The sequence below is a fragment of the Nothobranchius furzeri genome, chromosome 13 (genome assembly GCF_043380555.1).
Source record: "Nothobranchius furzeri strain GRZ-AD chromosome 13, NfurGRZ-RIMD1, whole genome shotgun sequence".
Taxonomy (NCBI): domain Eukaryota; kingdom Metazoa; phylum Chordata; class Actinopteri; order Cyprinodontiformes; family Nothobranchiidae; genus Nothobranchius; species Nothobranchius furzeri.
Window position 1 is genome coordinate 37220014 of NC_091753.1, and position 24941 is coordinate 37244954.

Genomic DNA, 24941 nt, shown 5'->3' on the forward strand with positions numbered 1-24941 from the left:
TGTTGAGTCTTAAAAGCAAAGTATCTAAAATTATTTCCACGGAAAACAGGAACTTTGATCTAAACTTTTATCATTTGGAAAGCTTCAAATAAAACTAAAGATGAATGATATCTCTTCACATCAATGGAAAAATGAAAGAGTAAAATGGAGCCAGTTTCCACGTTGTCAAGAAAACCGATTAAACTTGTTCTGAAGTGATTTTTCAGGAAGTCTCCTGGTCTGTTTTATTTTAGTAAAATAAGTTGAAATGTCTTCTGAAATGACCAAAATGGAGTAAAAATGATGGATCTGTTTGAAAAGTTGAGAATAAATAAATAAACCTTAGTGTTTGCAGGGGAACAGTTTGAGGTAAAAGGAGTTTTTTTAAACAACCACCTAACATCTTTTTAGGAAAATCATCTTCAAAAAATCTAAATATCAATAAATACCAAGAAAGAAGCATCACCAAGAATCAAATGTACTACTAGTAAAATAAATTTAGCTCAATACTTTAATGCTTGTGTAATCAGAGTTATTTTAGTTTTCTGTCCTTTTCCACGTTTTTGCATCCTGATGTTTTCTTATCCTCCACACTGACAAAGGAAAAGCCCGTCCCCTACATTTTCAGCATCACCTGATCTCTTTGTGTTAGCTGTAGCAACATTTCTGACGTTACCCGGCTCTTCTAGACCCGTTTCCCAGAATAAAAACACACTTTCAGGTCATTTTTAAAACTTCTTTTCATATTTAAACTTTGGAAAATGTATTCAGAAAAACTGTTTCTGATTAGAGGAGAGAAAAAACCTGAGAGCACACCATAATTCTGGGCTTTGGCACAAACAACCAAAAAAATCTCACAGAACTACACAAACTGAAACTAGTGGCACAAACAGAAGAAAGACTACGAATGACTTCACAAACGGGGACTTTTTAAACTTCCAAAAACACGTAACAAATACACGTTATACTAACAATCAGTGTCTCAATGTCACAGACTTCTTTTGTTGAAGACACAACAGTATATTAACACCAGAACCTGGTTCATCTGGGAGTATTTCTGTTTTTAGGTTTCATGTCCGTTTTTCAGATTTCTATCAATCATTTAAAAAGCTGCTTATGGGCAGAAAATGAAATTCAGACTCCTCTTTATGGGCGTTGAGGATATCTAAATCAGAACAGCTTCTACTTCAAGCAGACGACACAAAACTTGTTTTATCTAAAGTGACTAAACACCAGAATCCACATCCAGAAAAACACGACACAAACTTCAACACAATCAGACCAAACTTTGGGCTTTTTGTCAAAGGCAAAGTCTTTTTCTTCTTTTAGATGATTTTTCTCACGAGTTTCTGAAGACTTACAGCATGCAACTGTTTAAAGTTGCTCCACTGTCGTCAGGATCGATGGCACACCGAGGTAACTGTTGAGTGAAGGAGGCACATACTGTTTACTGTACATCACATTTACACCTGCAGGCCGTTGAGAAGCGTAAACAGCCTGCAGAAGCCTTCTGAATGCTTCATAAGGCCACTTTATCTCTGCTGCTCTGTAATATTAGGGAGAAAATCCTCCATTTGTAACCATTATTTCTGCAGAGGCAGCTCAGTTCAATGCTGGTGTTTGGCCTGCATAAGTCAAGATTCTTTTCTAGCCTTTGTGCCAGAATCCAACCAGAAAAATAGTTTTTTTTGTTTTGAAAAGCAAAAACAATAGAATGTACATTCCAGAAATACCTCCACATTCAGTAGTACAAATATAGATTAATGCTGTCCCTGCAAATCTCATTTTTAGTAAGCGCGCGTGTGTGTGCGTGTGCGCACGTTTAGAGTATCACACTGTACAAACTTATAAGTGTACTTGTTTGAATGACAACCACACAAAAAGAAGAAAAGTTCTTATCCGTTGGGTCAGAGGTCACTTCCAGGCATGCCGATCTGCGCCGTTGACCGAGGAGTGCACTGGTTGGTCGGCTTTAGTGTCACAAACTCTTCTTTCCTGAGCAACTCCAGCTCCGTCCCGCCGTTAGTCAGAGCTCCGTGTGCGGCACATTTTTCCTCCTCCTTCATCTGTCGGCTGAGCAGGATGAAACCCGGAATGCAAATGATGAATGAGATAGTCCGAAGGCTCAGAGTTAGGCCCAGGTACGCTATCCTTTGAAAGGAGGGTAAAAGTATTAATTAGATTTTGTAGAGTTTGGTTATATTCTCACTGGTCACTTTATTGGGTACACCTGTACATCTTTGGTATGTTCTTACTGTGTTGCCTTCCTAACTGCATTGTTGGTTCTTTTTTAAGACACAGAAAAGGTTTCTCCTTTACCTTGCTGCTGGCAGTTTCGTTCGCGGCTGCGAACTTCCTCAGAGCTGACGCTGATGGTGGCGTCACAGACGGATACCCGACATGGGTGATAAATAAAGGAAAACAACAAACAACAACAGAAAGAAAAGAACAAAGCACAGAACGAGAAACCCAGAAAGACAAGAACCAAAACCAGTGATAACCCTACCATACATCAGAGGCATAACAGAAAAAATAACAGCAACAATGAAAAAACACAACATAAACACACCAACAAAACCATACACAACAGTTAGAAACAGACTAGTGCACCCAAAAGACAAGATACCAGCTGGACATAGATGTGGAGTTCTTTACGAAATCCCATGCAAACTGCAATAAAAAATACGTAGGAGAAACCGGACGCCAACTCAATACACATACAATAGAACATAGAAAGGAGTGCGAGAAAGAGGCAAGTTGAAGACACACAAGAGCAGCAGAAGAAGAAGCAGAAAGTACAATAAAGAAGTCAGCCATAACAGATCACTGCATAAGAGAAAACCACATAATGGACTGGGCCAACACAAGGATCATAAACACCGAACAACAGAAATACAAAAGATGGACAAAAGAAGCTATAGAGATGATGAGACGTGGATGCGGGACCATGAACAGGGACGATGGAGTTTACTCATTGGATCGTGCATGGGACTGCATCATCGGAGAGGGGAGAGCGGGCAGTAGAGGACGACAACGTCCTCTGCTGCCCGCAGATAAACGGGAGTAGGAAGTGATGCCACCATCAGCGTCAGCTCTGAGGAAGTTCACAGCCGCGAAAGAAACGGTCAGCAGCAAGGTAAAGGAGAACCAATAATGGACAGCTGTACAGTTCAAACCGTGCTACAAAATGGGGAAGAAAGGTGACTTTGAACGTGGCATGGTTGTTAGTACCAGAGGGGCTGGTTTGAGTATTACAGACTCAGCTGATCTTCTGGGATTTTCACACACAACCATCTCTAGGGTTTACAGAGAACGGTCTGAAAAAGGAAAACATCCAGTGAGCGGCAGTTCTGTGGGGTCTTGTTGATTCTAGAGGTCAGAGGAATGGCCAGACTTGTCAGAGCTGATGGCGAGTGGCATCAACAAGTCATCTCCATGCCGTGTTTTTCTTCAGCAACTAAACCAGGTGATCTCACTCAACACACTAAATGAACCTTGTTCAGTTACTGAGCAGAACAAAATAACATAATGGAGTGGACTTGCTGATGCCACAATTCCCATCTATGGAAAGGCAACAGTAACTCAATTAACTACTCTTTACAACCAAGGTATGCAGAAGAGCATCTCTGAACCCACAACACGTCCAACCTTAAGGTAGATGGGCTCCAGCAGCAGAAGACCACAGCAGGTGCCACTCCTGTCAGCTAAGAACAGGAAACTGAGGCTACAATTCACACAGGCTCACCATATTTGGACAATAGAAGATTGGAAAAATGCTGCCTGGTATGATGAGTCTCGATTTCTGCTGCAATGTTCAGATGGTAGGGTCAGGATTTGGTGTCAACAACATAAAAGCATGGATCCGTCCTGCGGTTCAGGCTGGTGGTATAGTGGTGTGGGGACATATTCTTGGCACATTTTGGGCCTCTTGGTACAAATTGATCATTGTTGCTGACCATGTCCATCCCTTTATGACTGCAGTGTACCCATCTTCTGATATACTTCCATCAGGATAATGCACCAAGCCATAAAGCTCCATTCATCTCAGACTGGTTTCTTGAAGATGACAATGATTTCACTGTACTCAAATGGCCTCCACAGTCACCAGATCTCAGTCCAATAAAGCATCTTTGGGATTTGGTGGAACAAGATTTGCATCATGGATGTGCAGCCGACAAATCTGCAGCAACTGTGTGATGCTATCATGTCAATGTGGACCATAACCTCTGAGGAATGTTTCCAGTACCTTGTTGAATCTATTTAGAAGAAAAAGGAGGGTCCAACCCAGTACTAGCAAGGTGTACCAAATAAAGTGGCCAGTGAGTGTATTTTGACAAGTATATTATATCATAATGCCGCTTTCAAAAGACACACTGGCAGTAAGTCAGGGTAGGGCACCACTGCAAACATGGTGATGTGGGAGTGTTGCAGCATTCATGTGGCCCAGTTTGATAGTCATATTTCAGCAACTGCAGCCTTGAATGAAGAGCCTTCACATAACAGAGTGGGATTTCATGATGATGTGTGGAACATGTCAATTCAATTCAATTCAAAAATACTTTATTTATCCCAGAGGGAAATTGATTGCTGTAGTAGCTCAGAATAATAATGAGAATCAAGTCATCAAAGAGTTGTTGTATATTACAATGGCTGTTGGCAGGAAGGATCTCCAGTAGCGGTCAGTGTTGCAGTGAAACTGAAGAAGCCTCTGACTGAAGACACTCTTCTGTTGTCGGACAGTCTTGTGAAGAGAATGCTCAGGGTTGTCCATCATTTTCTTGAATCTCTGGAGAATCCTTCTTTGCATTATCTCCTCCAGTGGTTCCACAGTCGTCCCCAGAACAGAACCAGCCTTTTTTATTAGGCTGTTGAGCCTTTTCAGGTCCCTGCTTCTGATGCTACTACCCCAACAGACGATGGCTGAAGAGATTACACTCTCAACAACTGACTAACAGCAGAGACAGTCCCTTGTGTGTGTGTGTGTGTGTGTGTGTGTGTGTGTGTGTGTGTGTGTGTGTGTGTGTGTGTGTGTGTGTGTGTGTGTGTGTGTGTGTGTGGCCCGGAGGACAGAGGACAGGAGAACGTGCAGCTAATTAATTAAATAACTTGGTTCTGTACTTTTCTCTTCAGCACAGCCGACAAAGGTTTATGATGGGTCAGTCCTCCTGCAAGATCATTCCCTTCCCTTGCTTGAAAAATTGTTCCAAAATTAAAGTTGAACCCACATCTTTTTTTATCTATGAATTCAATGCCGTTCCGCGAGTCTCAAATAAAAATTTGGGCATCTTACTGTAAAAAAATATACCATTAATGTAAAAAAGAGACTCTAAATAAAGTAGGTTCACATCCAGAATCAAACTCAAGACGTCTACACGGGAGTCCGACGTCTTACTGGGTGAGCTAAAGCAACAGTAAGGTCCTTTATATCTGTAACATTTATATCCTTAATGACAGCTGAAACAACGTTCAAAGAACGGTTTGGAGTGAAAATGGCTATTTTGTTGCTAATTTGCAGGAGATATCTAGAAGAAAGTAGCTAAGGGTCCTCAGAAATGTAGCTAGCTTTGTCACTAGGCGTTAGGAACAGCGACAAAGTTGCTGAGTTGGCACTACTTCTCTCTCTCTGCTGCTAAAGCTACTGATATCAAATGCTACGGGCGATGCCTGAGCGTGAACGCGGATGAAGCAGCCTGCTCGACCTGAGCAGCTCTCTTTTTCTGTGATTTTACAGAAAAATAGGGAATCACAGTAAAAATGCCAGGGCTCATTCTACAGGACCAGGGCATTGCAGGAGAATGTATGGAGAAGAAATTTATTATTTCTATACATGTTTTGGCTGTCAAACTTCCATAATGCCCCTTTAATCCAATAGTTGAGGCCCCCACCTGTGTCTTCTGGAGTTTCTGGCAAAGTACATCAGGCTGGATTGTGTTAAATGCACTGGAGAAATCAAAGAACATGACCCTGACAGTGCTGCCTGCTTTGTCCAGATGACAGTGGATTGGTTGAAGCAGCAGGATGATGGCATCTTCAACTCCAACTCCATGGCGATAAGCAAACTGCAGCAGGTCCTGATATGACCTAGTTTGCTTATTCAGGTGGACCAACAGGAGTCTCTCCAGGACCTTCATGATGTGGGATGTCAGGGCAACCGTTCTGTAGTCTTCATCGACTGATGGGCGAGTTTTCTTTGGAACTGGAACAAGGCAGGATGTCTTCCACAGGACTGGAACCTTCTCCTGGGCCAGGCTGAGGTTGAAGAGGTGCTGCAGAATCCCACAGAGCTGCTCTGCACAGGCCTTTAGTACTCTGGGGCTGACACCATCTGGACCTGCAGCCTTATTCCTGTTCAGTCTGTCCAGCTGCCTCTTCACCTGACTTCTAGAGACAGATAGGTGGGAGGGGGAGGTAAATGGGGCAGCAGCATCTCCTGACTTGGTTGAAGACAGATTTATAGAACCAGAAGAGTCCATGACTGCGTTAGAGGACAAAAGAGCTGGCGTGTGACAGGAAAATGTTGGATCAGAGGAGGATGGGATGTCTGATTGGCTGGGGACAGGCGAGGAAGATGCTGGGTTTGTTCCTGAACTGAACCTATTGAAGAACTTGTTCAGTTCATTGGCTGTGCCCAGGCTGCTATCTGTGTCCTAAGTCCCAGCAGGTTAAGAATATTTAACCCCCCCACTGTCCTGATGGGTGACCCCGCGAGGAAAGGTGACCATTGAGCAGGGTTGATGGTTTATCCCTTGAGGTCCATGTGGCAGGGGTGAGGAGTGAGCACCACCTCACCCCACCCACGTGGACCCATAAAGACAGTGGGAGGGTTAAAGTTCAACTTCACTGAAAAAACATTTTTTAATTATTATTGCTGATTTTAATCGGTCATGTGCTGAACATGAAAATAGTCTCCTACACCTATCTCCTGCATTTGCTTCTGAAAGAAAATAGATGGTGAAACTCTGGGATTTGAAAAGCCTGACAGATCTATGTCACACTGTCACTTAACATTCATGGACTCACCCATCTTGACTCGCGACAGGGGAGGCTGTTGTTAAGCACTGCGACTTTGGTCTGTGAAAAGTGCTGTATAAATTAACTTCTTCCTTTTCCTGTTGGTTTAGCATCCAAGAAACAGCAGAGAACTTCTCAACTAGTAGAAGCTAAACGTTAGCATTAGCAACTCCACCACTCAGCAGAACTCCTCCAGGCTTGTGTTGTTTGTGGAGATAAAACATCAACGTTGCAGAGCAGTCAGTGGTGGTCACACTGCTGATATACAAACCAAGGCAAGATGTCCAAATATCAGGAAATCCTGCTGTCTGAAGCTACTTTGTCCTCCAGCTGGCTTCTGCATCATCAAACAGATGCACTGAAGCTTGCTTTTTTTGCAGAGTAAGACTTAAAAGGCCTCCATTCCTTCTAGAGACCACTGCAAATGTATACAAATATGAGTAAGTTTGACCTTTAAAGCTACCATAGCAAATCTGGAAAACAAATTCGCTTAAAACTAGTTTTTCATGCCTCTTAACAACATTCTAAAATAGCATAGCTATATCCCGCCTGTGCCCTCATTTCTCCACCTTGCCACATTTGGCATTGTTGGCAGGATCCATGTAGTACTGTGAAGTAGGTCCACGGATTTGAAGTTTGTGGCACCCTGTGTGGGAGCTCAGGGACATGCTTGTGGAAAGAGGGGCGAAGATGTGTCAAGGTGAGCGTCCTGTCACTGCATCCCAGTTGATCATGCGCCCTGGCTACTTGGCCACGGGGACATCCCTTTGGCTGACTGGTTAGTGCGCGTGACTCTCACCCGGGAGTCTGGGGATTGAATCCTGCCCAGGCCCTCGTTTCTCCACCTTGCCATTGTTATTCTCACTGAACCGCTGCATTTCCGCACTTGCCTGGGTCTTCCACTCATTGCACACTCGCATATTTAGTTACAGAACACCACAGGTGCGAGAGGTTCTCCGCTTAATAATATCAGAGAAGGAGAAACAGCCGGCTGCTACCACTTCAACTTTAGGAAAAACTACCAGAGTCCCAAAAAGAAAAACATCATTTGAAGTCACAAACAACAAAAGATGTTTGGACCTAGAAAACGGTGACTGGTGTTTAGCGCTCTCTCCTTTCTTCTGGTGTTGTGGGGTTCCATTCCAGCAGAAGTGTCTCAGGGGAGATACCAAAGGGGAAGGGTGTGTTCTATGATGGTGTTTGCCTTCAAAAACTAGCCTGTTTTCAAATGTGGTATAACAGCTTTGAAATGTAAGTAAATAGGAAGAGTCCATTTCACATTTGTAAACCAACACATTCTCACATCCGAAGCATCATAAAAATGTGCCAGAGCGTTGTTTTCTGACTGCAGCGGTAAAACAGAGATTTTACTAAATTCCGACCTTTACCCTCTTGCCATTTAACCTTCCCCTCACCCCATCCTAACCGTAACCCTCTTGCGCTTTCAAGACTTTGTTTCTAGTTGTAACGTCCCTCTCCAACACGGTTAATGGGAAGTTTAGAATGAGCAACAGGGTTAAGGTTAGGATGGGCATGAGGGGAAGATCAAATAGCAAGAGGTTAGATGTTAAATGTCGGTGAAATCTGTGTTTTACCGCGGGCAGCGGAAACCTCTCGACGCGCTGGAAACAAACGCTTGGTCACCCATCGCCATTTTTCGACGCTTCAGGTGTGAGAATGTGCCGTGTAAACAGAATCAGTCGAGGTGGCCAACTGGAGTGGTGCAGAGATCCACAAGCTTCTGGCCATTAGAGTTGAAGCACAGATTACAAGACAGTTCCTGGAGACCCGGACAGCCACCTTTTGGAGAGGCTTCCAAAATAATTTAAGGAGCATGGCTTCATGAGAAACATGTTACGTCAGAGCTAAAGGGATGTTTGCGACAGAGCGAAGACCACCCCCACACCCTCTTTAAAGAGTAAGTCACCCCCAAATCTACTTTGTTTTCCTGATAAACTATATAAATGCTTGTCTAATCGTGCTGCACACACGTGTAGTCAATAGCTTTGCACTTTAGTGGATTTTAGTTCAAATTTTTATTTTCTGCCCAAAACTGTCTGTGCTGTGCCGTTGTCAGGTAAAAACTCTGCACTGCATTTGAATTTAAATCTGCCATCGCTATTGGCTAAGAGGTACCCTAGAACATTAGCTGGTACCATATGATGTCACAATGTCATTGTGAGCTTGTGTGTGTGTGTATTTGTTAGTGGCTCCGCCCTCTCGGTCTGCTAGGCAACAGCATTTGTTGTATTTTTCAAACAGAAGGTGGAAGTTAAGAATCTGGTAGGGGGCGACTTGCTCTTTAATACCGCCATTGCGTTATTCTTTACCAGAAAACATCAGATTGCTTTGCAGCAAAGTGGCATCATTGTTTTATGACACAGGCTTAAGTGATTTTCAAACATTTAGACCAAGAACATCCACAGAACATACAAGTTCTATCTGCTCCATTTCATTAAAATGGTTTTTTCCAATATGTTAATGTATGTTGTATTTGTTTGTGTTTATTTTATACATTTTGAATGAAATAAAATATTAAAAAAAAATAAAATAAATAAAAAGTACCTGTGTGCACCACCGTTTTGACACACATCTCTGCATCTTTCATTTCAAGAGGTCACAAATTATTTTACTTGTTCCTCCCATATCTGTGATGACCTACTCACACCTGTCACCTTAGTGTTTTGCTGCATCTGATGTATTTGTGTTTTTTTCCCATTCGTTCCAACCAAGTAGTCAATAGGCGATCACTTTTATTTGAGTGGGCAAAAACATGAGTGAATAATGAATGAATAAATGTTTATTTTAAAGCAATGCCGCTACCTGTGGGCGGTGGTGTTGTAGATTCTACACGCTCCTAAGCCTCCACATCTCTTCTGACCCCATTTGAGACATGTGGTGTCAATGATTGCTCCAAAGTAGATGGGTGCTGGGATTCCTGCTGCAGGATCAAAACACATTTTACAATCAGACATCTGACATGCTTTCTGGTCAGCGGTTCTACTTTTAATAACATGGGTAAAATCTTGATGTTATGGGCAAACCATGCAGCTTCTAGTTAAAGTGTTTTATCTCAGCTCTGAGCTGAAGAGGACTTACCAAGGGTCCGCGTGGCTAAAGCATGAAAACCGAGAGCGAGCGACTTCAGCTGTGGCTTGATGCACCTGCATGGATAATCAGAGAAACTCTGAAATTAAACATTTTCACTAAACCGTCTCCTAAATAGCTTCTTTATTCTGGAACAATCAAATGACTATAAACATATTCTAAAAAAAATTTGATGCCAGTTATGGGATCTTTAGACTATGAATGAGCAAACAATTAGCAAAAAAAAAAAACGTTCATTTCATTCCTGTCAGGTTCTATTTAAACAAATAGCTAGTATGTCTTTAGGAAACCTTGAAATTAGGGAATGCCGACATCAGCTTTTTTACCAATATAACCTAACTCTTAATTCATGTTACTGATATGAACCAATACCAGAATATAGGCTACTAACATTCATGCATTTCAAACACCATCTGTAGAAAATATGACAACTACTTCAATTTAAGTGTGGCCAGTTGTGCCAAACAAGCAAAAATCAGATCATGTTGTGACATTATAAATGAGTGAGAAGTTGAAGTGTTTGATATTTAATATTTGCATTGAAAAGTTGTGTCATTAAAAGGGTAAAACCCAATAATTCCTGATATTACACTTTAATGCAAATAGTGTCCAATTATATCACACATTCCCACTTGAAATGTAGTTCTCATCATATATTATTATTACTATTATTATTATTATTATTATTATTATTATTATTATTATTATTATTATTATTATTATTATTATGTAATTTCATTGTTGCTTCTCTTCCAAAGACGAGAACATGATATGATATTACACCAGTGGAGGCTGCTGCACTGGTTTCTATTTACAATTCTGTACTTCAGAAAAAAAATGTCTTTAACCTTTTCTTTTAAACAAAGGATTTTGATAACATTTTGTTGCATATGCCAACGAATTAATTTAAAATGGTTTTGCGAAAAAATAATCATATTAAAAGTCAAATTTAACCTAAATCTAATGAGCACCATATTTTATTAATCAGATAAACTTTTAACCAGACTGTAAGGAGTACTGATAATCAACCACAAGGGGGCGCTCAATGCTTTATTCATCCTGATCTGTTTGACATTCTGGTTGCTTCCAAACCACCACCCTTTTCCTTTATCGTTGCCTGATTAACAATAACTACATACATTTATATTTATATTTTATGAAAAAAAAACTGCTTGTCTAAAATACAGCTGGTCACCATAAAAAGTAATTTTCTTTGTATAAGAAATAGTAATATTTAAATAAATGTGATATCTGCTCTGGTTTCTTGTCAGTTATGTTCATTTTCACTGCTGCAGCATCTGAGATCATTAAAAAAAATAAAGTCGGCTTTTTGAATATTGAATGCCACAAATTCTCAAAGTTGTTCTATTGAGTTCATCTACAAAGAACATCTTTGTAAAGAAATATGTTTTCTTAAAAATGATGCTGCTGTGAATGTAAACAATGCCCCAATTTCAGTAATAATTCCTGCAAAGAAATAACCAGATTACCCATGTTCAGCTCAGCAGTGTGACATGTTTACACAATCAGAGTTGTTCCTGTGTGGGCTGGAAAGATTAGTGTCACCAACTTGGTGTTACCAAAAATAAAATTATTTTATATTTATATAAAAAGGAGGTCACAGTGTTGTTGAACTGTGATCCCATCATTCTAGAGTGCTTTTGAATGTCAGAAAAATATTTCTAGTCCCTGATGCTCTTTAACTGAGAACTGGACATGAAATATCATTCCTGTTACTTCAGTTCGTCTTTCCTTATGTTTCAGTGTCTCTCCAGCTTGCATCACAAATTAAAGCCAGAGTTATCTCTGTAGTTATGCTGCTATAGGCTTAGACTGCTGGAGGATACACTGACCACTTTTCACGCTCTACTACTTTCTTCTACAATCTGCTCTTTAACTTTATTATTTCCTGCTATTTCAGCTGTTAACTTTATTTTCTCTCTAAGTGTTTTTCTCCCCAGAAGAAGCTACAATGATGTTCTGCTGAGCTGTGGTGGCCTCATGGAGGGGGCCATCGTCTAGCACACTGCTGCTAACCACTTAAACATTCTCCCTCTCCTGATAATAACGTTTTGCTTTCCTTGACTTTTGATGTGCTACTACTAGTGTATCAGTTTAATTATAGATCCACTAGGATAAATACAATAAAGTTTATCTCACCAAATAGAAGACATCACAATATAACTATTGACACAGTACTTTGTCTTTGTGTGTGTGTGTGTGTGTGTGTGTGTGTGTGTGTGCGTGTGCGTGTGCTTTGTGTGTGTGTGTGTGTGTGTGTGTGTGTGTGTGTGTGTGTGTGTGTGTGTGTGTGTGTGTGTGTGTGTGTGTGTGTGCGTGCGTGCGTGCCTGCTCTGTCTTCTCGATCCCCAGTGAGTCGTGGAGGATGGCTGCTTATACTGAGCCAGGATTCTCTGGAGGTTTCTTCTTGTTAAAAGGGAGTTTTCCTCTCCACTGTCGCTTTATGCTTGCTTAGTATGAGGATTGCTGTAAAGTCACTGACACTAGTCAGTGACTTTACAGCAATTTGCTGGGTTCCTTATATAGGAAGCATTATTTCTGATTGGCTTAATGAACTGACCTGAATTGGAATGTTTATTATGTGAAGTGCCTTGAGACGACTCTTGTCGTGATTTGGCGCTATATAAATAAACTTGAATTGAATTGAATCACAAATTAAAGGGATTTAAGCACAAGAGGAGTGAAATTGTTTGATTTGGAAAATGACATAAGGGGAGGCACAAACTCAGTCAGGAGATTACTGAACTAATGTACCACAGCTCAGTGCACTTCAATGAACATTAAGTGGAATAACAACCTTAAAATAATTCACTTGTACCTATTTTTACATCTTATTTCTAAATCGGAGTCTAACCTGATGAGAAACATGTAGCCCGGAGTGCCCCCTAGAGAGATGATGAAGGAAGTGATGACAGAGAGAGCCAGGAAGTACGAGAACATCCTGTCGCAGTTGTCCTTGTCAGTGCACTGACCCGCACTGGCTGTAAAGTTACCGGCCACACCGACACAGCTACAGTTCCAGAAGACCTGGAGAGACATGCACAGTCACACACATGGATCGTACAGGAACTAGGGTTGTTTAGTGGGGGCCTACTGTTTTCACGGTTTTCACCTTTGCAATGGTTTGGGAGATCTGAACACTGAGTTTCCCCAACATTCCCTACAACCATTTAATGGAAATGTGCATAAAAAAGCTGAGGAACATTGTCTTAAAAATGATAAAATTGCATATAAATGTGCCAGATTTAATTCTATCCTGCTATTCAGACTTTAAAGGCAATCCTACAGTCTAGGGCACAAAAAAAAAAAACGGATTGTCCAGGGGGATTACATATGAGGGTATAGGATACAGGCTTCTGGGCCTAATGTTAAATTACAGAAGTCGCTCTTTAATGTATCTGCCTATGCTGGATTTCTGACTGCATCCTGGTACTATGAAGCCCAACCACACGCCATTAGCTCTGTTACTGTAATGCTCAACAACGCTAAAAAAGCTCTTGCTCTCCTGTTCAAGAAGAAGACACCTGGGGAAGCGGGGGACAGAAAACGGCAGGATTTGAATTCTTACTCGTTAATATACAAGATATGCGAACATCTCACCTCTGACTGGCTAACAGCAATAGGACTCTTCCCCTGCCTCCGTTCGCTCTGCAACACTGATGTCTTCACAAAGTCTAAAAAAGTTCTTGTCATGCCCCTGCTCCAGCCAAGCCCTGTTTCCCCAACAACCACAACCAGCTTCACCATCAACCTCATCCAAACCACCTGTCTCGCATCAACTCCTCATCAGCTCCACCTGCAACGCTCCCTATAAAACACTAGGACTAACACCAAGCCAGTGCCAGATTATTGAAAGCTCACGCCAGTAGATTCTACAGTACTCTCGTCTGAACCTGACTCAGATCTTGACCCCGCTCCAGTTTACCGAACTCCCCTGTCGTCTAACCCTTGCCTGGAATACTGCCTCTAAGCCTGCCTGGATTCTTGACCTCGGACCGTTCTCTGGCTTCCACCTCCCGCCGGCCCCTTGTACCATACACAGATCTCTCTGGTTTTGACCCATGCTTCCTCCTGATCCTGCCTCAGCCTTGCCCACCTCTGGTAACACTTAATTGTGGTTTTCTTTTAATAAAGACATTACAGCGCCTTGCTGTGTCTTGGTGTCCTCACGGGTCCTCAAGGGTCCTCAAGTTCTGATCATAACAGTTCTGCCCTGTTGTTGACTTGCTATTGCTAATGGTTTGCTTCTACTAGCCAAGACACACTCTGCTTATTCAACAACAGCTTTCCCTGGTCTCAAGCCAAAGTGGGCAAGTCCATGAAAGCTTATTTACAGTGTGATCAAGAGCTGTGTCGCTTTATCTGACTGTTTCTTCACTGATTTTCTCAGCAGCTAATCCAGGAAATAGGGGTTGAAGACTATTTTCACATTCAGCCTCTATGTGAAATTCAGAGAGACCGATCATATTTTTAAAAAATAACAACAAAAAAATGGTTTCTAGTACTTTATTTAGCATTTCTCAATGAACCAAACCTTTACATCTATCAGGTCTGAGTTCTGTACTGCGTCCTTCCCCTCAGCGGTTGACACATGATTAGTCGTTGACCAATAAAAAGTATTACATATATTTGACCTGTGTGAACTCACTGTGTTCTTCCCCGAGCCTGTAGACGTAGTGCAACCAGCAAGACATGGAGATGCATATGTGATGCCGTTCTCCCCGCACACTGGGTCCCACTCACTCGCTGAACACAAACAGTCTGAGTTGCAGGCTGTGAACACGGAGTGTTTGTCAAAAGAAAACTCATCTATGCTGAAGAAAATAGAACAAAACAAGAGTTAATGGGATTTGACTAATTCAGTGCAGTTCAAATAAATTTATACGTAGTCTTGTCATTTTTGTACTTCTCTGTGCACTAAAATTCTTCATTCATTTTATCCATTTTTTGACTCTCTATATATACTGTGTTAATTTACATTCTGATAGCTTTACTCTTTCCGTCTAAGATTCCCAAAAGGAAGGAAAGATTTCTAGATAAAGTTGAAAGATTTTTAGCCTGGATGTTACGTGGCTCACCTGTTATACGGCAGCGTCACTCCAGCTACCTTTGCGTTCTCACAACTCATTGCAAAGAAAAACAGTGACAAGATGTAACCAATCAGGGAGGTGCCAAAAGCTAACTTGGCTGCTCCCATGATGTTCAGCTTAAGCCTCTTCATCAGCAGACCACCAGAAAACATCCCCAATGCCACAGCAGGGATATTGATCACACCTGAGGTTGTAAAAAAAGCATCACAAATCATGATCAATGATTGATAAATGAACAAAGATGTGAAATTTCTGAAATAAATGCTTTTTGTCCAGCAGTGAACACAAGTGTCTAATTTTATTACTGATACTTTTTCTGCTGCAAAATAAATAAACAGCCTTGAAAAACAAAAATCGAACCACCATATTTTTGCTACTATGCTTTCCTCTAGCATCAATGCAAAAATGTGTTCTTTGATCTATACATGTCGTTAGCTCTGGTCACCAATATTACATTCTCTTTCATATGCATCCAATCTGGTCAAAGCAGGCATCTCCACTAATGAGACTCCATGAGTTTTTCAAATGATGCTTTCAGCTTCATTAAGTATTTTATTTCATGTGCTGAGCAGTTTGCATTCTCATCAAGCTCTCACCATCGCAGCAATGGCAGCTGATTGGTCGATTTATAATATAGCCCTGTTCTATAACATTGTCCTCTAATAAGGGTCTGTAGAAATATACTTTTGAATTTTGATGGTTAGATTTCTGTGAGAGTAACAAACATCTGGGAACTGGGAACATGCTTTTAATCTCACATTGATGCAGACAGCAGATTGCTTCTTGTTGACATACTTGCTGCTGCACTGCCTGTAGTGCTGGATGATTCAGCTTGGGGGCGCAGTACAGAACTCAGACCTGATAGAGCACTGGATTACTAGGTTACAAACCACGGGGAACCCAAGGGTGTTTCTCAGTGCCAAGGAACCTCGCCTTGATGTTTTAGTCCTGCCCAGGTTGCCTAGGAGATACATCATCAGGAACCGCTATGGCGTGTTCCAATGTTCATGTTCTACCGAAGCATCTGTTCTCCGTTTGTTAGCCGTTTAGCTAGCTGAGTAAGGATACATGGGAGGTGCCTTGTAGCCTGGCCTTGGTCAAAAATTTCCCAGAATTCATAGCAGTATTTTCCAAAGGATGGCAGATCAGAAGCCGGCAGCTACTTCAGGGAAAATTTTCAAGTTTAAATGTAAGTCAACTAATTGTAGATATCGGACTGACATCTAAAATGTATTTTTTTTAATATACAAAGCAGTTAGCTATGGTTAGTTAGTGGCTTAGTAGCTGCAGCTGTGGTGGCTAGCAGGTAGTAACTTGCTTACACATTTAATTTAACCAGTATATATACAATTTAAAAAGTAAAAGGCTCATTATTTATTTATATTTCAATTTATACGTAAAAAATATGATGTTCTCTCCCGTGTCACGTGACATTACATGACCGCCACATTTTCTTTGACCAAGGAAGGACAGTGTCCTCGTAGGCAAGGCGCCTGTGCGAGGACAGGCGCCTTGACAATGAGAAACACACCCAGGCTCTCAGACCTGAAGCCAACACGAAAGTGGCAAAAATTGCTGTTCCAACTTTATCCACTAGGGGCTGGCACCAGAAGTGAGCAAATCGTTGTTCACGCCCATGTTAAAAATGTCCATTTCACAACTGAAATAAATATGTTTACAGCCTGGTTCAAACACCCATTTTAGGTTTAATAGATCTGGTTTACATTCAACTCTGAAGGGGGTGACTTTTTTTTGTAACTCTTCTGTTTAAGTGTAATTAAATGCATAAAATCCTGAATAATTAATGAGCATCAGATCCATGTCAGAGCCAGAGCTAGCGGTGGGAGCTAGCTCCGGGGAAAGGCCTCAGCCTGGGCCTCACGTTAATGGATGTTCGGCCATTTTGATTCTGAACTTTAATTGTGTCCTCAGTGTGTTCGTGTTTGGATGTTAATTATTGAATTATGTGGACAAAGAGGGCAAGCTGTAGTTACTGACTGCAGTAACAGATCATCAACATCATCTTATTTTTATCAGTAAGCAAAATGTCATTTCTGTCCTTTATTTTGCTGGTTGAATGGGGAGTAAAATGCTGTTTCATTTAACTGCTTGGTCAAATATGTTACTTGGGCTGCATACGAAACTTGAGCAGGAGATTCGTCCATGACTCGTATGTAAGAACTCTAAACCAGACATAGTGTGACAAGTGTTTCTTGCGCGTTTTGCCAATGAGACAATTGAACTTACTCTCACATTTGTCACAGCTTGTGAATGCGTCACGTTATTGTCAGAGGACGTGCACAAACAAGGTTTCAAACAAATGCAAGTTACATGAGGTGGCCATGATAAACATGTACGTCTGATTTAAAGCATGCATATTCTCAGCCTTAGATGAGGCTTCCCTGGGTCTTTTTCTAAATAATTTTCCAGGCTGTAGCAAACTATATCTGACAATGAGCAAAATGTCATGAAACATCCTCCATACCCATCAGAAAGTTGGCTTTTGAGGCAGACTGCCTGAAATGCTGCTCAATGTACTTGGGTTTGTAGGTGACCATGCCAATGAGAGAGTTCAGCTGAATGACTGTCACACACAGGTAGATCAGATACACGGGGTGGCCCAGAAGAGTCCGCAAAGTCGGGATAAAATCTGTGGAAGACAAAAATCACTGTCAAAAGTGATTTCTGCCTAGAAGGCTATACGTTCCAGTTAAACACAGTACGCCTGTTTGTTGGGAAGCCCTTGTTTTGCAAGTCTGTACCTTTAGCCATTTCTAGAAAGTTGGTATGCTCCTCTGCTTGGTACTTATGCTTTGGATGCGGAGAATTTTTGATGAAACTAGTCTGCTCCTGAGTACAGTTCTGTGGAAGCCGAGACTCAGATGTTGGTAGAGAACGGGGCAGAAACCAGAATGGGATGGCAGAGAGCAGGGTGATGATTCCAGCTATGAGGTAGCCCAGCCACCAGGCTCCCACCCAACGGGCATCTGCTGGGGTAATGGTGATGGTCTCTGTGAAGGGATGCAGAGAGGGAGATGTAGGTAACGAAGGGTGAAAATTTGCAATGGTTTTTATTAAACATGGGCTGAATGTTAAATATAAACCAACCAACCACCAACATGAAGGCAAAACAGACCAGTCCAAAAGACACATCATTTTGGTCCATCACAAACTTTTAAAAAGTGGTCCAAGAAAGATGCTGTTCACTTGTTTGGTACCAAGAACACAAAAGGTTCGGTTAGTTATGATGATGCATTGATATCCTTTCATAGGATCTGCAGTTTTGAATACTATGTAGGAGCCTTAACATGGGGTCACTATTCTGTGACCCTAAGGTTTATCAATGGTATGCATACAGGTCCTATCAGGGTATGTTCTTAGGTCTCCATACTCCCTAAAAGGCTTAGTCAGCAAAACAAAGATACGCTTTGCCTGTCATCCTCACAAAAGTTCATTTATAAAGCACCAAAAACAATTTTTTCAAAAACGTCAGACCAAGGAGGAGACTTGTGAATTCTCATTTGTCAGCATTTGCTTGAGGCGGTAAATAACTGGAGGTTAGGTTTAACAACGTCACTGCCCAGGACAAAAATGCTCATGACATCATATGTGTTACCTTTGTTTACACTCACTTGTTTTTACTGCTGCTTCACTGATCTATGTACACAACTACAGGCAAAGGACGATGTTAAAGACCAAATTCACTGAGGAACCATTTTTCACTTTATTATTTTTATTGGTAGGTTGCTCTGAGTTCCACATACAGGCTGAATGTGAAGATAGTCTTCTCCCCCTACATTAGCTGCTGGTAGGAAGTAGATGGGGAAATGCTCGGATTAGAAAACCCAGTCACATCTGCGTCACACTAAAAATGAATATTTATGCCCTGCTGACAAAACCAACACATGCTGTGTTTTGGATACAGGTAGTAAGCTGGTCCAGCATGCAATGCTATTCCAGCAGGGAATGCTGTTAATTAGATTTTGGTCCAACCTGCTACTTTTCCATGGCAATTGCATGTTGCACCCCACAGCAGAGAAACGATTTACCATGGTTGTGTAATATAACCAATCAAATGAATAATAGGTTGAATTAAGCTGCAAGAATGAGACTGAGCGCACTGTTTACAGTAGTAACAAGTAAGAGCTCGTGGGCCGCCCACAGGGTGATCGTGTCGGTGATGATGCCACTATCACAAGCCCTATTTTAACTTAAGTTTTTCTTTGAGTCAAGATCAGGCAGAGGTACTTAAGTTTATGAAAAAGGATTTAATTGCATTTTCTTTGAAGGGGTATGATGGACTGCCTTGTTGATTGACATCCATAGCGGTTAGTATGTTATGTTGTTTGTTATCCAGTAACATGTGGAGACAGTTTAATTGAAAACAGTAGATTCTCCTTCACGACTGAGAGCCGTCAATGAACCGTGGCCAGACTAAATATTCTACACAACGCAGAGACACACATTGCCGAAAATGTATTTATTCATTTTGGTGGAAATGAAAAACACACAACTATTCCAATGGTATTATGAAAGTAATTGTAACAGAATACAATTACCCATAATTGGTATTCTAAATATGTACTGTGGATACATGCATTCCTTTACTCCTCAACGCTGTTCATAATGCACTAGAATTTTTTTTGCAGAAAATGAGGTCGTCGATCCAAGTTTTTTTCCTACATCGGTGGAAGAAGATATCTAGAGTTACAAAACCCAGCTACATGTGCACATGGCCTTAGATAAATTGTTGGCAAAAACTAATTGCCAACCACAGACTGTTGTAACAACCAGTTTTAGTTCTTGCCTAGCAACAGTTTATCCATCTTTTTTGACTGCCAAAGCACCAAATCAAGTAAAAAAAAAAAAAGAGAAGCAGAAAAGAAAAAGTCTAAATGATTTTTTTTCAATCTGAGTAAAAAATGCATTTATTAGAGACTTGAGGTTCTAAAGTTTTTATAAATTAATTTATTTTTTGTCTTTCTGCTTTCGTAGTATTTCTTAAATGCCAATTATTCTTCCATCACCTATTTCCTTTCTTTCACATCCATCCCCTTGGTGCACTCTATTTGATTATTGCCTGTCAGAGGCCTTTGTCCCTCTTCTCCCTCAGCTGGCCACCATCATTAGCTAATTGATATTAGTCCCACACACCTGCTCAGAGTGGTGAATTGTGCACACACCGATTGGGATCCACTTGTATCTACTGACATTGTCTGTTGGTTTTATGAATGAAAAGACCTTTTATTTACAGGTGACCTTTTGACCTATAATGGGGATAGCAGTCCAGGTGCTGCTAACAATAGCTATGCAACACAACGGCCTTGCCAATAACATGACATGCAGAGTTAGAAAGAAATGCTGAAAAGAATGACCCCGTTTCCAAGAAAACCCTGTCCAGCAACCCACAACAGCATGCAAGACACCAAGATCTTTCCCATTAATGCACTTTTACCTTCAAATATTTACAGTTTTAGTTTCAAATGTTGTTCCAAGGGAGGAAAAGAAAATTTACATTATTTACTTAAATTTTGCAAAGAATGTCAATCATTCTACTTAATAAGCATTTTTTTGGTTGTGTTTGCTGATTAAGGATGCAACACATACGTTTTCCTCACAGATGATTAAGGAGGTATTTTAGACAAATATTATTAATAAAGCCTGAGTTAATTTCATGTAAGCAATAAAACACAGAGGTTTTGGTTCAGGGATGAGGAATTTTAAGGACAATGTAAGGCCAATACACTCCCCAATACCTTGACTGACCATGGCAACAGCAAGAAAGAAAACATGGCTATACAGTGGCTACAGAAAGTTTTCAGACCCCCATCAATTTTTCACTCATTGTTATATTGCAGCCATTTGCAAAAATTTATTAAATTATTTTTTTCCTCATTAATGTAAACACAGCACCCCACGTTGACAGAAAAACAAAGAATTTTAGAAATTTCTGCAGAGTTATTAAAAAAGACAAACTGAACTATCACATGGTCCTGAGTATTCAGACCCTTCGCTGTGACACTCATATTTAAATCAGGTGTTTTCCATTTCTTCTGACCAGCCTTGAGATGGTCACCTTCACTGGAGTCCAGCTGTGTTTGATTATACTGATTGGACTTGATTGGGAAAGCCACACACCTGTCTACACAAGACCTACAGCTCACAATGCCTGTTAGAGCAAATGAGAATCACGAGGTCAAAGGAACTGCCTGAAGAGATCAGAGACAGAACTGTGGAAAGGCACAGATCTGGCCAAGGTTACAAACACATATCTGCTGCACTTAGGGTTCCTAAGAGCACAGTGGCCACCATAATCCTTAAATGGGAGACCTTTGGAATGACCAGAACCCTTCCTAGAGCAGGCCAAACTGAGCTACTGGGGGAGAAGAGCCTTGGTGAGAGGTAAGGAAGAACCCAAATATCACTGTGGCTGACCTGGGAGAAAGTTGTAGAAAGTCAACCATCACTGCAGACCTCCACCAGTCAGGGCTTTATGGCAGAGTGACCCGTTGGAAGCCTCTCCTCAGTGCAAGATACAGGAAAGCCTGCATGAAGTTTGCTAAAACACAACTGAAGGACTCCGAGATAGTGATAAATAAGATTCTCTGGTCCGATGAGACCAAGATAGAATTTTATGGCCTTACTTCTAAGCGATATATGTGGAGAAAAGCAGGCACTGCTCATCACCTGTCCAATACAGTCCCAACAGTGAAGCATGGCAGTGGCAGCATCATGCTCTGGGGGTGTTTATCAGCTGCAGGGACTGGATGAATGTGCAACTGAGGGATCGATGAATGCGGAAAATTACAGGGATATCCTGGACAAGAAGCTTCTCCAGATTACAGCTAAAATAACGAAGGAGTCGCTTCACGACAACTCTGTGTCTGTTCTTGAACGGCCCAGCCAGAACCCTGATGTAAACCCATTTGAGCATCTCTGGAGAGACCTAAAAATGGCTGTCCACCAATGTTCACCATCCAACCTGACAGAACTGGAGAGGATCTGCAAGAAGAACTGGCAGCTGGTCCCTAAATCCAGGTGTAAGAAACTTGTTGCATCTGTACCAAGAAGACTCATGTATTAGCTCAAAGAGGTGTTTCTACTAAAGACTGAACAAAGGGTCCAAATACTTAGAACCATGTAATGTTTCAGTTTTTATTTTTTAATACATCTGCAGACATTTCTAAAATTCTGTTTTTCTGCCAATATGGGGTGCTGGGTGTATATAAATGAGGGAAAAAATGATTTTAGTTGAGTTTTGAAATGGCTGCAACATAACAGTGAAACATTGATGGGATCTGAATGTTTCTGTACCCACTGTATGCTTCTGTATCAGGAGGTTTTCCTTCAAACACATTAAGAATATGGTGACATGGGTTTTAAAAATCTATCATGGCAATAACAGCCAAGGTGAAAGAGGCACTATGGGAGAAAATTATTGCTTGAGTCAATGCATGAGACTGAAGGCACAACTTCACGGGTTTGACATATATTCTCACCTCTAGATGTAGCATGAAAAGGTGATGGATTTAATAAAAATGCATTTAGGTACAATCCACCTGAATAATAGCAGGTAGGACCCAGTCAAAAATAAAGTATGTGAACCCTTTGGAATTATATAGATTTCTGCACAAATTGGCCTGAAAATGTGATCTGATCTTCATCAATAAACAGTCACAGTCTGCTTAAACTAACATCACACAAATAATTATGTTTCCATGTTTTTTATTGAATACATCATGTAAGCATTCACAGATTGCTGCAAAGTCACTGACACAGCAAGTCAGAAACTCGATGCAATCTTCTGGGGTTTCTTGTATAGGACACATTTAACTAACTGGCATAATGAATTAAACTCAACTAATAAGTAGGTTCGACTGGAATGCTCACATTGGGGTGACTACTTAAATCTTCTATCTTAATAAACTGAATTTAATTCAATTGAATTGAATGGAGACAACTGAATGAACATATTTTAAACGCTTATCTGGGAATAAAAAGAAAATCAAATCTAAGTAAAAATGTGGGAAAATCTGCTTTAGTACCAGTCAGACTGTTTGGTTCACTTCAGGTTAAAGTGAGCCAGTAGAAACTCAGGTTTTCCTAAAGAAATCATGTTTAATACACACGATCTGTTGCCATGGCAATAGACTCAGAACTCCACTTAACTCTCTTTCAAAAACAGAAACATTTTCCTAAAAGTGCATTTACTGAGATATTACACATGAACCACTTTCTGCAATATCCTCCAGAAGAGCAATTTATAAGGCTGCAAAGAGGGATTAAAAACCAACATTTTACATTTTTCCCTGATAACATGCAGTGGCAAATAAAATGTGTTAATCTCACCCATTTTCACATATCCAATATCCACATAGATTTTAGCACAAAGGGAACCCAGGAGGTATCCAAAGACGGGGCCAACCACAGAGATAGTCTGCACACAGCCTGTGATGAGATAACACAGGAAAAAAGCTTAGGACCTTAATAAACTCAACTGCTTAATCACAAATTATACACAATGCTTTACTGTAAATGCCTAATTTTTTGTGGCAAACCACGTTTTTTGCCCTGCTGGGTAAGAAAGTCCCTTTTCAATAATACACATAATCTGGTTTAGTAGAAATCCAGAGATGAATCGCTCATGCTTGGGTGGAGGGGGTGGGGGGTATAATTAAACAACAACGTTGCAAACGGCAGCGTTTTCTGCAAGAAATACATTTTTTTCTAAAGCATTAGGCTACAAAGAAGACTGGATTCACTGTCAATGAAACTAAAGCTCAACATTTAATTATTGTTCTCTCATGTGATAAAAGAACGTCTCATGATCAATCTGGTAAAGGACTCGTGACTTGAGTGTTGCAGCTTCTGTCTCCAACAGAGATATCTTGATGTCTGTTAGAAATGATGCAGCAGCATGTTAAACAATAGACTGTGGTGGCTGAAAGCATGTGGAACATCTCTGCTTTTTCCTATTGTTGATCACATTTACAGGTGCTGCCATGCTTTCTAAACCAGTTGCGACACATTTAGGACGTGTGGGATGGAAAGTCACCTCCATGGTATCATATATTTTTTAAACATTAAATAAAAGATATTATACAAGAACATGCGACTGAACAAAAATCAGTAACTGTAAGTTTCATTCAAATTTTTCATCAGAAAGATATCCTGTTTTTTATATGGGATGGGCGGGGCTTATGATGTTACTGTATCCTGCAGTTAGGTTTGTTTTGGCCCACACTTCAGAATTTTCATTAGATATTTAGCAAATGTATAAAAGATAACTGAAAGACTGAAAAGCGTCATACTTCCACATTATTCATCATCCCATTTTATTTATTTTTTAATTTAGTTTTACATGACTGCTGTTCCATCGGCCCAACCCCGGATAAGCGGACAACGATGACTGATTGGATGGATAGATTTTGCTTCAGTTGGGAAACAAGTCGGTAAGTTTTTGTTTATTTGGTTCTTTTGCCCCTTTCATGGGTGCCGTGTGACTTCATCAGAGACAGGAGTTGAGACAACAGTGAGCCGCCTGCTGCTTCTGTCAGGATGTTTGATAGACTAAACAAAAAGCTTTTAAACACACACACACACACACACACACACACACACACACACACACACACACACACACACACACACACACACACACACACACACACACACACACACACACACACACACACACACACACACACACACACACACACACACTCACAAGTG

At 40.9% G+C, this 24941-nt stretch overlaps 1 protein-coding gene across 1 annotated transcript in view; it reads right to left on the minus strand.

Annotated features, from left to right (window-relative positions):
• Positions 1-701: 701 nt before the first annotated feature.
• LOC107380406 (solute carrier organic anion transporter family member 1C1) overlaps positions 702-24941 on the minus strand; it is a 57448-nt gene continuing 33208 nt past the window's right edge. The window contains exons 7-15 of the mRNA XM_015951647.3: positions 23559-23657; positions 17972-18220; positions 17695-17859; positions 15198-15393; positions 14768-14933; positions 12974-13146; positions 10090-10154; positions 9814-9931; positions 702-2130 (exon numbers count right to left, since the gene is read on the minus strand). Of these exons, the coding sequence (XP_015807133.1) occupies positions 1887-2130; positions 9814-9931; positions 10090-10154; positions 12974-13146; positions 14768-14933; positions 15198-15393; positions 17695-17859; positions 17972-18220; positions 23559-23657 (1475 nt within the window). The 3' untranslated portion in view covers positions 702-1886. The remainder of the gene's footprint in view (positions 2131-9813; positions 9932-10089; positions 10155-12973; positions 13147-14767; positions 14934-15197; positions 15394-17694; positions 17860-17971; positions 18221-23558; positions 23658-24941) is intronic.